General features: G+C 35.6%; 1 protein-coding gene across 2 annotated transcripts in view; it reads right to left on the minus strand.

Moving 5' to 3' along the window:
• The window catches only part of MARCHF1 (membrane associated ring-CH-type finger 1), an 88,128-nt gene extending 75,550 nt beyond the window's left edge, over window positions 1–12,578 (minus strand). For both annotated transcript variants that reach the window (XM_059844478.1, XM_059844477.1), the window contains exon 1: window positions 12,454–12,578. In XM_059844478.1, coding sequence (XP_059700461.1) covers window positions 12,454–12,555 — 102 coding nt within the window. In that variant the 5' untranslated portion in view covers window positions 12,556–12,578. The remainder of the gene's footprint in view (window positions 1–12,453) is intronic.
• Window positions 12,579–13,751: the final 1,173 nt, after the last annotated feature.

The following is a 13,751-nucleotide window of genomic DNA, read 5'->3' on the forward strand; positions in this document are numbered from 1 at the left end:
TTTAACAAAACTAAGTTGCTTTCAGTTATTTATTTTTACCTGCGAGAAATCAATTGCTTTGCCAACCACATTGAATTGAGAATAAATATGCAAACTTGCTACAGAAATTGCACACCTCATGCATCTGATGAGCTGATGAGCAGTGCATCTTCCATGTCAGACACTTTGTGTTGCTGTAACACAGATTGTTAAAAACCTATCTCTTTGCAAATGGTTCTTCAAACTCTGAACACTGAGCTGAAAAATCTTTCATATCTGACCTCACTAAGAAAACTCATATAAAAACATGATTTTTTTTTTCTTTTAAAGAAAAAGAGACCATACTTTCACAATGATAGTGTAGGTAAAATTTCTTGATTCAACCCTATAAATGAAGATGTATTACTTGAAAACTTTTTGTCTATGTTAAACAAAAAACTTTTAGGTCACTTACAACATTAAAAGAAAGTTTTAATGTTCCACTTCACAGAATTCTTTGTATTTAAATCCCTTTTTGCATCCATGGGAAAAAAGTTTCCAAAAAGCACATTTACATTAATTATGTCATCCTGTATGTTCTGTAAGTCTATTTTGAGAAAGAAACATGATCAACATATAAGATCAAGCAGGAAAAATTAATGTTCCGATGACTAAAGTACAGCAAGATGACTGTTTGTGATTCCTGTCAATGATGGTGCACATAAAAATTCTGTTTCCTTAGAACAGACCTTCAAAAACAACAGATTAGTGATAAATATCTCAAAAAAAATTTTTACACTGTATTTTAAACATATTTGCATGCCAAAAGTGTAGGCACCCAGAGAACATTAAAACTGCACTTAGCTGGAAGTGTCAACACAGTGAATATTCAGCTCATTGATGTTGCTTACTACAGGAGCCAAGGTGAACTGTGAATATGGTGAGATAAAGCATTTGGAAGAAAGCAAACTTTCTTTAGAGAACAAGTGAAGTCAGAGTTGTACAAGACACCTATCAAAGTGGAGTTGACATCTATCTGTATTCACAATACACTATTCACTTTTTCCCCTTTTTTCCCTCCATTGTCTTCCTCATTCCATTTTCTCTCTCATTAAATAATAGTAATTTTTTAAAAATCCTGTCTGAATCACCCTCTCATTATTTAAAAAAATTCCATTGTAGGACCTTGATATCAGTAACATCAACTCTGAGGTGCATCACTTCACATATTCTAAACATATAACTTCTGTTGGTTTCCCGAAATGACAACCATTTTTATTGAAATCCCAAAACAATGACTTCAACCCAAAATTTGTCTTCACCCATTTGAAAACACCCCTTTTGGTAACAGACCAGGATTTTCAGATAGGGAGCACCATTAGGCACTTATGGTACTGGGACATAAGCATTTCTTTAAAAATCACATGAGTATCTTGAACTGGCTATTCACAAGATGAGACCTTCAGCATTTTATAATCTCAGCTCTAAACAAAATGGCCTTAACCCACAACAGCAACAAAACTGAAGGGAAACCATACTTTGTCTACATAAAATACTCAACCTATCCCATAGTCCTGTAGCTCAACACACATAATTATTGATGTTTTGACAATTTAGTAATTATTCATGCAATTATAATTTAAATTGATTAATTGAATACCTCATTTTTCTGCATTTTGTTTTTATCAGCTGTTATTAACATTTCATAAGCATTAATATTTATAGATTACAAAGATTACATGAAGCAATTAACATATTCTGGAATATTATTACCCAGAGAAAACAAACATCAAATACAATTCAATAAACACAAGTTTCCATAATACAAAAAATTAATTCAATTATTTCAGCATCAAATAGGTAAAATATTATATATATAATATAGATACAGTTTTGATGCACTCCACTACTAACAGAGCACCCTGGGAGCTCTCAGAAGCACCTGCACTGCTGCTGTTGTCTTCCTCTACTGTGAGTTTGTAATTAGATGGAGCAGCATCAATGCACCTCTGCTCAATGACCTCATTACCATAAATTTCACTACACATAAGTTTATTCTGCCTGCCTTCAAACTTACTCAAGCCAGAGCCTGTACTCAAGAGCTTCTCTATGAACTAGAAAAGGTAACAAGCCTGCAGATAGCTCAGTTTTGGGGGTTTTCCTTTTGTTTGTTTGTTTGGGAGGTTCTTTGTCTAAGGAGAACACAAGTTCAAATTAATGGCTTGTACAGCAAATGAGCTTTATCTACAACCACTTTTCATCCCACTTTCATCCAATCTCAAACCTTTCCCCCTTATTTACATATTTCTGATACATATTTATTGCAATAGCTATACTGAAAATGCCAGTTAAGGACTGACTAACAGTAGAGATAGCCCTACAACAGATTATTCTCTGGGACTTAAGACAATGTGAGAAACCAAATAATATCCAGGAAGAGTAGAATGGGATTGCATGGAATTAATACAATCTTCTATGTCCTTCATTTTATTTTTTTCTCTCAGTATTTGTTCCTTCACATTTTTGATTATTTTTTTCCTTTCTTTAACACAGGAAAGATAGGAAGGCAAAATTTCTACAAGCTATCAAATTAATTTCTGTGAAAGGAATACAAGTTCATATAAAAGAGACATAATCTTTCATTTTCAATTCAGATATTTTATAGCCAATTACCTTTTCAAAAAAGACATTTTAATGTGGTTTTTTTCATACACAGTTTAGAATCCTAATCTTAAAACAAAAAAAAACAAGTCTTTCCAGGACTACTGTTTAGTATCCTAATAAATATTTCCTTTAGAAAGAGAAAAAAAACCCTACATGGGCAGAAAATCAGAGACAGGGAAAAAGCTAACAAAAATATCATAGCAAATATTTCCATTCCAAATTTCAGGTATCACAGACATGGGATTTATGTAACCCCCAACACAAAATCACACAGCAGCCTAAGTCATGTTATTGGCAAGATTACGCTCTTCACCTTCAGTTTAAATTTCCCCTTCTTAACCTTATCCTATTACTCCCATCTCATACTTTATGCAAGGGCCAGGGGGAGGGAATAACAGATTAACCCCAGAGGTAATTAGCCTAACAAGGTCACAAGCAGTTTTCTTTCTCAGTCAGCAGAGTCAACACAAGTGATTATGGTCAGCATGCACATACGGCCATCTCTGACCACATACCCATGTTAATGAAATTCATAGGACTGGCACTTCTAAGACAAATATCTGAACACCTCTGAAATTGCAGCAGGGTGCCTGGTTCATCCAGTTATCTCCATCTCCTGTGGATCAAACACTAAACTGCAGCCTGTTGATTCATCTTGAGAAAAAAAACTAGGTCTTTGCTATATTTTCTCCCCCTTCCTTGTATTAATTATCCAAAGGTATTAAATCCTTCCACTATCAACCAGGATAAGTCTAACACCTTGGTCTCTAGAGGATTGAAGCACCTTACTATTTTAAGTGAAATTTCATCTCAAGTGTTCATTAGTTCATATTAATGAGGCTGAAATAATACAATAGAAATTACTTTCACAAAGTAATTTCTACTCTAACTAAACTAAACTTTAACAGAAGCTACATACAACAGAAATCAGTGCTTTAACCTACACAATAATTATGATTCCTTTCCTCTCCTGCACTTTCTGTTGCCGTTTTTTGTTTAAAGGGAACACCACAATTCAGCTGCAACAGCAAGTTTTCAGTGACACTGACAATACAAAACAGGGACATTCAATTTCAGAGACTTCTCAAACCGTATTTTTGAAAGAATCTGCATATAAAGGTTATATTTCATTTGAAGGTATATCTCTCCAGACCCTATTCCACACCTCAGTTCTCCATCAAAATCACAAAGAAAGGGAAATCCCACATGTTGCAGATTTCAAGAGGCCCTACTTAATCCTCTATGCCACAGACGCCTCTATGCGATAATAGGAAGAACGACGGAGAGCTGCCAGGAGGACTCAGGCTGTCCCTACCCAGGCTAGGTGCTCACATGACAGCCCTGCTGTGTGCAGGCTCATTATCTGCAGGAAAGCCAGTCCCCAGCCTGGCTGGAACCCAGAGCTGGATGTGTGCTGAAATGGATCCAGAACGCTCTGGCACAGCCGTGCAGCGGAAGCGCAGCTGCAGAGACGCGCTGCACTGCTTAGCCTCTAGGACACAACAGCAACACCAACTCCGTGTTGGGAACACTTTTACTGAGGAGAGCAAAGCAGAAGGATACATCAGGGATGCATGCAGGGAGATAGCTCCCTGTAGCTGTGCAACTTTCTTCTTCTTCCACCCCTGTATGTAACAAAACTTATGTACTAATATGAATGCATGAAATGGCTCATAGGTGTGCACGTACAACCCGACTTTCCTCTTAAGAATATATTTGGGAATAAATTTTGCAGCAATCATTACTTTGCAAACCACTTCAGAGTGAGAGTGAATCCTGTTGCAGAAACTTAGATGATTAGGTAAAATTTAAACTAGCAGGGTTGAAAAAAATATATACATATACACACACTACACAAATTTACATGCACATATTCACATATTTGTAAGCATGCAAATGGTATCAGTATGGACTATTTAAACAAATTATGCATAAGTATTTCTGTTTACAGCACTGAGTTACACAAACTGCAGTAGTCAGCACAGTAGAGAGCTTATCCTTAAGCTGTTGCTGGATCTTGTAATTCAAGTAGTATGGGACAGCAAAATATCATACAAATACTAGGGAACCTGAGGAATGGGAATATAAATAAACTTGCAATTTAACTTGAACATTTAGTACTACCTTGAGATTTTTAACAAGATAAAGTGCATTATCATCTTCCACCACCACCTTTTTTCTTTTTTATTTTCCTAACATGGTATGCTTTCATAGCTTTCCTTGCTGGTATTACTTTGGCAATAATGGCAATAACTCTGATGCTTCCTATCATCCTGACTTCCCCACTATGGTGTATATGTTCATTCAATGATGGGACTGAAGGCTTCACTGAGCAAGAATGAGAAAAACTCAATTTCACCTTATAAAAAAACTTAGGTTAATTACTTGGCCCTGTCTGGTCTTCTCATTTTCAAGAAGTCATTTGCCAGATAGAAACTAAATGGTGATGTGGCAATTCCCTCTTGTTTCAGTATCTGTAACACTACATCCCATAACCTAAAGTTTTACATGCTTCAAATATAAGATTTTTATGAACTTATGAAAAATTTCTAGAAAAATAATTTATTGAACTTTTCAGTCAAAAGTTATGTGAAACAGTCTAATGCAGTCCAACAGCTCTCATCTTCAAAGCTTAAAAATTAAAAGGTGTTAAACTCTACATTGAAATGATGCTCCTTTTCCCTAAGTGAAAGATTAATGACAGCTTTAATTATACAAAAAGGAAACAAATTATGAATAATTTATATGAAATAGATTTGAAGCAATTTTATGAGCACATGTTGCTGTGAGACACTAGATGTATGAAATATTCTGGGGAAAATAAAGAGTTGAATACAACCTATTCAAACAGTTACAGAGACATTTAACATATTTTACGTCAATGTCTTTTTATAGTAATTTTATCTAGAGAAAAATATTTTATTGCAAATTTCACTGATAATAATGCAGAAACTTAACAGCTAAAAAACCTGAACTATGAGTTACAAAGCTAAATAAAACACAGCAGTATAATAACAATATTAATAATGATAATGACAATATTACAATCTTAATGCACTATTGAATCCAGCATTCAGATAAACTTTCTTTTTCCTCCCATATTAAAGTTATTTTTGTGCACACAAATTCAAAATACTATTAATTTTCTACGTAGCCCCTATTTTTTTTGTTAGAAAAAGCAAAATGAAAATTCTTTAAGTGAGGATTGTCATTTTAAGCCTGCCATAGGGGAAGTCTAACTGAAGTCAAATATGTAAAAACTTGACCGTATCTTTGTCACTCATAAATAACTAGGTGACACTGGTGGAGACTTACCCAAAAAGCTTTTGCATACATCTACCCTGCTCTAATTGTTTAGGCATGCATAGAAAAGGAGCACAAACGAGCTCTTAACAACTTTACATCCTCACTACCACATTCGTGGTGAGAACGTAGAAGGTGATGGTAACCAAGGTTACAACTGCTAATTGGCTTTAAATATAAGGAAAATCAACAAGATTGGCCTGGGGTGGCATGGCTCCTGAGGACACTGCCAGCTTAGGCTGATCCTGCAAATTGCAAAGCAATACATTTTTTGTTAAAACAATTGCCCTGTTGGACAGCATGCTGCACTGTGCAGAAGGATGTGGAACACCTCCAGTACAAGGAGTAGTTTTCAAAACTTTACCATGAACAGATACTTAGGGAAATCATATAATTTATTATACTGGTGAACAGTTCTACACCTTTTAAAATTACATTTCTCTGCATAATCTCTCTTCCATAGTTTTATTCACATGTATACATTGTTTGGCGATTATATTAATGTTACTACTATATTTTTAAAATCCGTTTATAGAGACCTTTGTAGGTATGGCATTGTGGATTTCCTAGCTGGTTCTGAAGCCTTATTCATAAAATCTACTTAATAGTTATAGAAATAAGATGATCATTCAGAAGAAAACAACTCCATATTCTTAGAAAATTACTCTTTTATTACATCTAGTTTTTGAGTTTTAAATTATGTGGTTTTCCTATAACAAATTAAAGTACAGATCTTAAACATCCCATCACTCCCTGTCAGATAAACAGTTCAAGGCTTGCAGTATAAAAGAAAACTTAGAGGTACCCTATTTCACAAGATTTCTGAGGAATTACATTATCTTGATGAAAATCAGGCAGCTAAACACTTCAAATTCAGATGAAGAACTCTTTCTTATTCTGAAATTAAGTTTGGGCGTTTAGATAAATATCCCAGATTTAAAGAATGCTTAGGGTTAGATGGGACCTTTAAGGATCATCTAGTGATAAATCATTCTTACACTTTTAGAATCTCACATAGCAAATCTTTCAGTTAAATCCCAGATACTCACTTTATCATCACTGGAGAAAACCTGTACTGGTTTTGCCTGGAATACAGTTAAATTTCATCACTGCAGCTTGCATGGGGCTATGTTTTCAATTTTTGCAGTAAACAATGTTAATAACTCCGCCTTGTTTCAGTTTTTGCTAAGCAAGGCTTACATCCGAGAACATTTCTGCTCCTCACCCCACCCACCAGCAAGGAGACTGGGGTTGCACAAGGAGCTGGGAGGGGACACAACCAGGTGGGCTGATCCCAAGTGACCAAAGGGATAAATCATGTTCTGCAGTGTCATGCTCAGCATATAAATCTGAAAGGAGGAGGAGGAGGAGGAGGAGGAGGAGGAGGAGGAGGAAGCAGAAACATTCAGAGTGGCACTTTTCTTCCCAAGTAACCGCTACACACGATGGAGCCCAGCTTTCCTGGAGATGGCTGAACACCTGACTGCCCACGGGAAGCAGGGGATAGATAAATTCCTTATTTTGCTTTCATGTGCAGCTTTTGCCTTGCCTATTAAACTGTCTTTATCTCAACCTTCTTATCTTTCTCACCTTTCCCCACTGCTTCTCTTCTCCATCCCACTGATCAAGTGGGAAAGCCGCTGTGGAGGGCTGAGCTGTCTGTCAGGGTGAACAGCAAAAAAAACCAAAAAACCCCCCACTTTTCCTTGTTTGTTTAATTAGATTTTAGAATGACTATTGACTACTCTTAGCTTGTTTAGTCAAAATCAGATGTGGCAACATGGGATCTACCTATGTCAAACAGATCATTTATAATCACATTTTACTTTCTCTTGGAGAAGCAGATGGCATCATTTGCTTGCATAAAAAGAAATCCTTCCTTACAATTAAATCAGATGCTTGATCATTTGTCATGACTCCTAAATTTCATTTGCATATAGAAACACAAATTACCTAGTTACTCACCTGACTATAGTTCCACATATATTCACCTCTAATTCTGGTTGGGAATACAGCAAGGAAAAGTGGTTCATGTAATGGCTACAATTCAGCACGAAGTACGTGCTCTTGTGCCATTAGCTCCACGTGTTTCACATGAGGGACTGAATTAAGGACCAGCCCATGCTCTATGCACAAGAGGCTGCAAATACCAATTGGGAACATAGATTATAATAATGCTCAGGTTTTGAACTAGGACCCAGAGAAACACTAGACACTCTGCAAAAACAGTGGGACAGAGAACTGCTTCTAGATAAATTGCAAATGTTATTACAAATATGTAATAACATTAATCAATGTTAATACATATTTACATATTCCCATCAAAATAATTCGATCCCACCACATATACATATGCTTACAGAATCACAGTATAAATAGATTCTGTCAGCACAGACTGATGAAATCATTTTAAATTTTTTATTTTCAATTATAACTATTATCTTTTCAGAAGACAACCCTGCAAATACTATTGCATAAAATTAGGAGCTTTCAAGATCTAGATTCTTATCAAGTAAAGGAAAAAAACCATTACTATTCTTTCCCCAATTCTGGAAAATATCAGAGAGAGGGAAAAATGAAAAAGAGATGAATTTGCATATTGCCTGGTGAATAGGAAAAGGATAGAAGAGCATTAATAATTTGAATTGATACAGTCTTCATGTATTAAAAGCCAACATAGTCTACAGGTTTGGTCTCAAAACTAAAATAGCAGCTACAAAAAAGTTTCAATAAAGTGACTGGTAAATCTATGAAGTATGATAAATGTGCTACTGGACAAGCAATAATGTTTCAATTATTAGGAACAGAAAACTTGATCTGGAATACAGTGCAAAACTGGTCATTCCTGTTCAAACTGGAGCAGGAATAGACAAGACCTTTTAAGATACTCATGGGAATATGGAAACTATGACCAGAAGGGAAAGTTGTATTACAGGTCTCTCAAAATTTGATGAACATTGCAAAGGATGGATCTTCTAAGTTTAGAAACAATGTATACAGAAACAAACTGATAAATTCAGCTTGATAAAGAGATGATCTCTAGCTATCAGAGAAGCAAAGACAATTCCAGGTTTATGTTCTACTACACCAAGTTAACTGACTAAATGAAATTTTTTTAAGTATTAAAAAAAAAAAAATTACTCACAATGAATCTAAAACTATCAATACAAACCCCCAAATCCAATAAACTACAATACTAAACAGTATTTTTTCAGAACTTATGCCTCCTTTGATGACAGAATGACTCAAAATCTTCAAGGTGTGCTCAGAACCAAGAAGCTAGAGTGCTATCTAAAACTGAACACAAGGTTTTAATCTTCAAATGAAGTAGACTAAAGTGATAAAGCTTGGGGATATTATTATACGTTGACAACAATAACAGAAAAATGTTTCCAAGACTCCTTAGTTGAATTTTGCTAAAATATTTCAGAATTTATTTGATTTGGATGAAGCTAGAACATCTTAACATCAAATAAAATGAAATGGTGCAACTGCTTTTATTAAACTCTTTAAACACATTCCAGCGTTTTCATGAACTTAACTCTTCTGTATCTTTTCTCCACTGCTGTTCAGTGTTCCATTTACTTGCTTAATGAGAAAAGCAATTTCTTAATGATCATAACCTGCTTCCTGCTCCGCAAGCTCCCTTCTGTTTTTCACAGAGAGAAAAGTATTTCTTTCCATAAAAATGGACTGGGAAGCCTGCCACATGAGGAAAGGCTGAGAGAACTGGGTTTGCTCAGCACTGAGAAAGGAAAGCTTAGGGGAGATATACATTATCATCACATTCCAGGATTTCAAGGGTGGCTACAAGGAAGATGAAGACTCCCTTTTACAAGGAGATAAAAGCAAAAGACAAGTAATGGGTACAAGTTGGGCACACTCTGATTAGACACAAGAGGAAAATAATAATCCCCAAAGGAAAGGTGCTGGACTCCCCAACGCTGGATATTTTTAAGACTGAGCAGGACATGGTGCTGTGCCATCTTCTCTATATGGTGCTTATGACAAGAAAGGTTGGACCAGATGATTCCTGACATTCCTTCCATCCTGGTATTCTACAATTCTGTGAAAAAATTAATGAGAGTTGCTTGCCATTTTCAGACCACTTTCCTTTGGAAAAGTGGCATTGTGAAATGGCCATTTTGGGGTTTAGTTTTAAAGGGAAAATATTTTTCAATGCCTTAGCTGAAGCTCTGAAAGAAAGATGACATTCTGCTGAATCAGAAGTGTACAAAAAGCATATGGCAGAGGTTAAAAAAAGATCCAGTCTACATTCCACTTTGCCTCCTTCCAAACCCAGACGTGTCACCTACAGAATAAGGAAGCAAAGAGCTGGGTCTTCATGACACAGACTCACATGGGCACAAGACTCACCAAATAAACCCATACTGAGGGAATCAGGTCCACAGAGGAGTTGCAGTGCACTGAAAAATGAAGTTTGATTTAGAAGGAAGGGGCTTGAATAGTTCATTGGAAGTGGCTTTGTACACTTAAAGCAATTTGCTATATTCTTTATTTTCTGCTGCTTCATTTTTCAGTTTCTAGCGCTAAACTCTGTATCTTCACTCAAGACCAGCCAGAAAATTTTTCAATATTGAAAAGGCAACGACTACCAAACAAAATCAAAATTAATTTCAAATAAAATTTCAGATTAAAAATGCTCACAAGTGAAATAACGATTTTCAGTCAACATCCTGCAAGTTGGAAAGACATTGCCAGCAAAAACTTATCCTGAATACAATTTTCTTCAGATGTGAGGGATAGAAAAAGTCATAGTTAAGAGAGTGGGAAGCAAAGAAAATGAAAAGGAAAGCTTGGCAGGCCACAAGAGACATTACTGTTTTATTTCCTGTTGTGAAGATTGTTGTTCTACAGCCAATCACGATATTAAATGACACACAGTATCGTCCCCAGTAGTTTATTTTTCTGGCTTTCTTACACATTTCACCAGCTAAGCAGCAGTCTCCATGCAAACTTAGTTTTCAACAAGTTTTAATATCAATAGGGCTAAAAGATGTTAAGTCTATGGACTCACCAGTTCTGAACTGTATTTTCAGTTCATAATTTCTAAATCCCATCTGGTAGATTGGAATGCTTACCTCATGAATCTCAAACCAAATTAAATGTTGAATAGCAGTCAAGCAGAAATCAAAATACGCAAATTTCCACATATCCCAATTCCTTAATAGCTACTTCCTATTACTATTAATAGCTAAATAGTAAAAGCAATTAAATAAAATTTAAAAATAAAATAGCAATAGTAATTAAATGTGGGGATAATATACTTGGCATCTCTTTTCATAGAATCATTGATTTTTCATTTCCTTTTATTTCTCTGAAAGTATTCTAGAGGAGAGCAAGCTATAACAATAATCAATTATATATATAATAAACTATAAAATTTGCAGCTTTTAATGCTGTCTTTTTGTGTTCTCTTCTATAGGGAAACTTACATATAATTTACCATTGAACACGATATTTTTGCCACATTAATTAGGGGCTTTATTTCATCAAAACTTCAACAGCTTTCAAGCAGACCACTGTCTCTTCACCTGGACTATCACATTTCTTCAGTGGTTAGGAGCAATTATTCACCTTGTAGCTTAGATGTCACCCTGTCCATGTTTCAAGAACTGCAGGACAGTATTTCCTGATCACTCCTGTTTCTTAGGATAGGGAAATACAGTGCCTATTTAAAACTCATTAATGAAATTGGAGCAGGCATATTGAACTGGATGTATCTCAAATATTCAGTCTTGCTGTAGCCTGAAAGTGTCAGTTGAATTAAAACAAGCAGACAAGTAGACAATTTTTGCTCTAAGAGATGGGGCAGTTGGAAGCCTTTGCATACAAGTACCAGTTCTTACTCACCTGGCCAGGTCTACTGATGTGTCTTTATTTCAATGAACAAAAACTGCAGGATTAAAATTCTTATTAATGAGTAACTTTATTCAGCTTCACATGATACATTTTAACTCCACCATGTAAACTGTTAACTTTACATTGCCTGAACATCTACTATCAATAGCTTTGCATGCAGAAACTCAACCATCTCTTGCAACAGCATGTTTAATATATCCAGATAATTTTAAAATCCAGCTGTCTGACACAAGTTTAGACACATGATACTTTGCTCCTGTTACAGGCAGGAACAAAGAGTAAATGAAGTGCCTTTAGATAAAGTCCAGCTGTATTCATCAGAGACCAAATGCCATTGCACTGATTAGGATCACAAGAACGTAAGTGATCCATACTCGGTCATCTCCTGCCTAAAGACTTCACCATTCACAAAACATCAACACTGATTTATAGACACAGCATGCAAGTCAGAACAAACCATGCATAACATAAGAGACCAAAAAAAAAAAAAAAAAAGGCAAACTGAAAGAGCAAACAGATGTTATATCAAAGGGTTTCACACATGGAGGAAATGCAAGAAATGGCAAACAGTACAATTTAAAAATAAATTTACCAACTCTCAAGTTCTGAGCATGCCACCATCACGAAATGCAACTTTTCACTCACCAAAGCAGAGTTATGTGAAGCATCACCTGAGACCTCGGGTGTTCTTGTGCTGTTTGGAAGTCTGTGAGGGTTACGAGCTATCGCTTGGCACCAGCCCAACATTTTCTCCTTCCACTTATCCCTTCTCAATTTCTGAAATTCTGAAAATAATTTAGATTCCCTGAAACATTGACACTTGGAATTCATTTCATTGTGTGCATGTCTCTGGATGCATGCCTTTAAAAACAGCTTTTTAAGTTATATCTGAACAAGCTAATAAACATATTTTTAAAAGAACATGTTTTTCTAAATTATTCCAAAGTGCTAAACCATAAAGGTTAGAAAAGAGTCGTGCATTTTCAGAGCACCTTACATGCATTAATACTATTTCAGTGTTAGCAAATACAGTGTCTTCTCTCCATGTTAAATCTTCAAGTTGTAACTTTAATGAAAAAGTGGTATTTTAAAGAGATTTTATTACAGAATACCTCTGAGACTAGCACCATCCCAAAAAGTACATAGCTTTTGGATACAAATCCCCACATTCACTGAAACAAGGAGAAATAGCCCTAAAGCTGTAGCAGACACTAGATACAAATAAACAGTGTAAAATCACACAAACCTCTATGTACCCATGCCCAGACACTCCAGAATACCTGGCTCCTCTTGAAGTGCTATGCAAGGATGTGTTGTAAAGAGCAAAAACTAATGCAGGCACACCAGAAATAAATGCTCTGTGCCAACTACAAATTGCCTCTGAATTAACTTCTAGTTTGAAACAACAACAAAATACCTTGTAAGTAATACTAGCACATTCTGGAAATGCAGCACTAGTACAGCATGCTATTAAGTGTAAGAAACCTTCATAAGTATGTTTAAAATCTCACAATCTGTTTCTTCCCGACTGAAGTTGGCAATGGAGGTATTCAGTGCAAAACTTTGCTAATTAATTACAAAAAACAACTTAGAACAATTTTATTCTCAACATCTGAAGCAATTTCTAATCTGGTTGTTTATAACATATTGTAATTTAAAATGTGTTATTCTGTTATTTCTGAATCGTGAAACATAATAAACAGGAAGATTAACCTACCAGACTGAGTGCCTAGTACTTCAAATAAGGGTAGCACTAGACTGAATAAAACTGGACACAAATTATGCATATATTTACAGCAGATTTTTATCTTTCCACATTCTGAGTCTGACAAACTACAAGCCTTTCCCGAATAATGACAGCCCCACCATTTCCACACTTAACCATTAATATACAGTTTTCAAAGTATGAAAGGCACAAAACTGTATTCCCGACACAACCTCAT

Source organism: Haemorhous mexicanus, chromosome 4 (genome assembly GCF_027477595.1).
Source record: "Haemorhous mexicanus isolate bHaeMex1 chromosome 4, bHaeMex1.pri, whole genome shotgun sequence".
In the NCBI taxonomy this organism is placed as follows: domain Eukaryota; kingdom Metazoa; phylum Chordata; class Aves; order Passeriformes; family Fringillidae; genus Haemorhous; species Haemorhous mexicanus.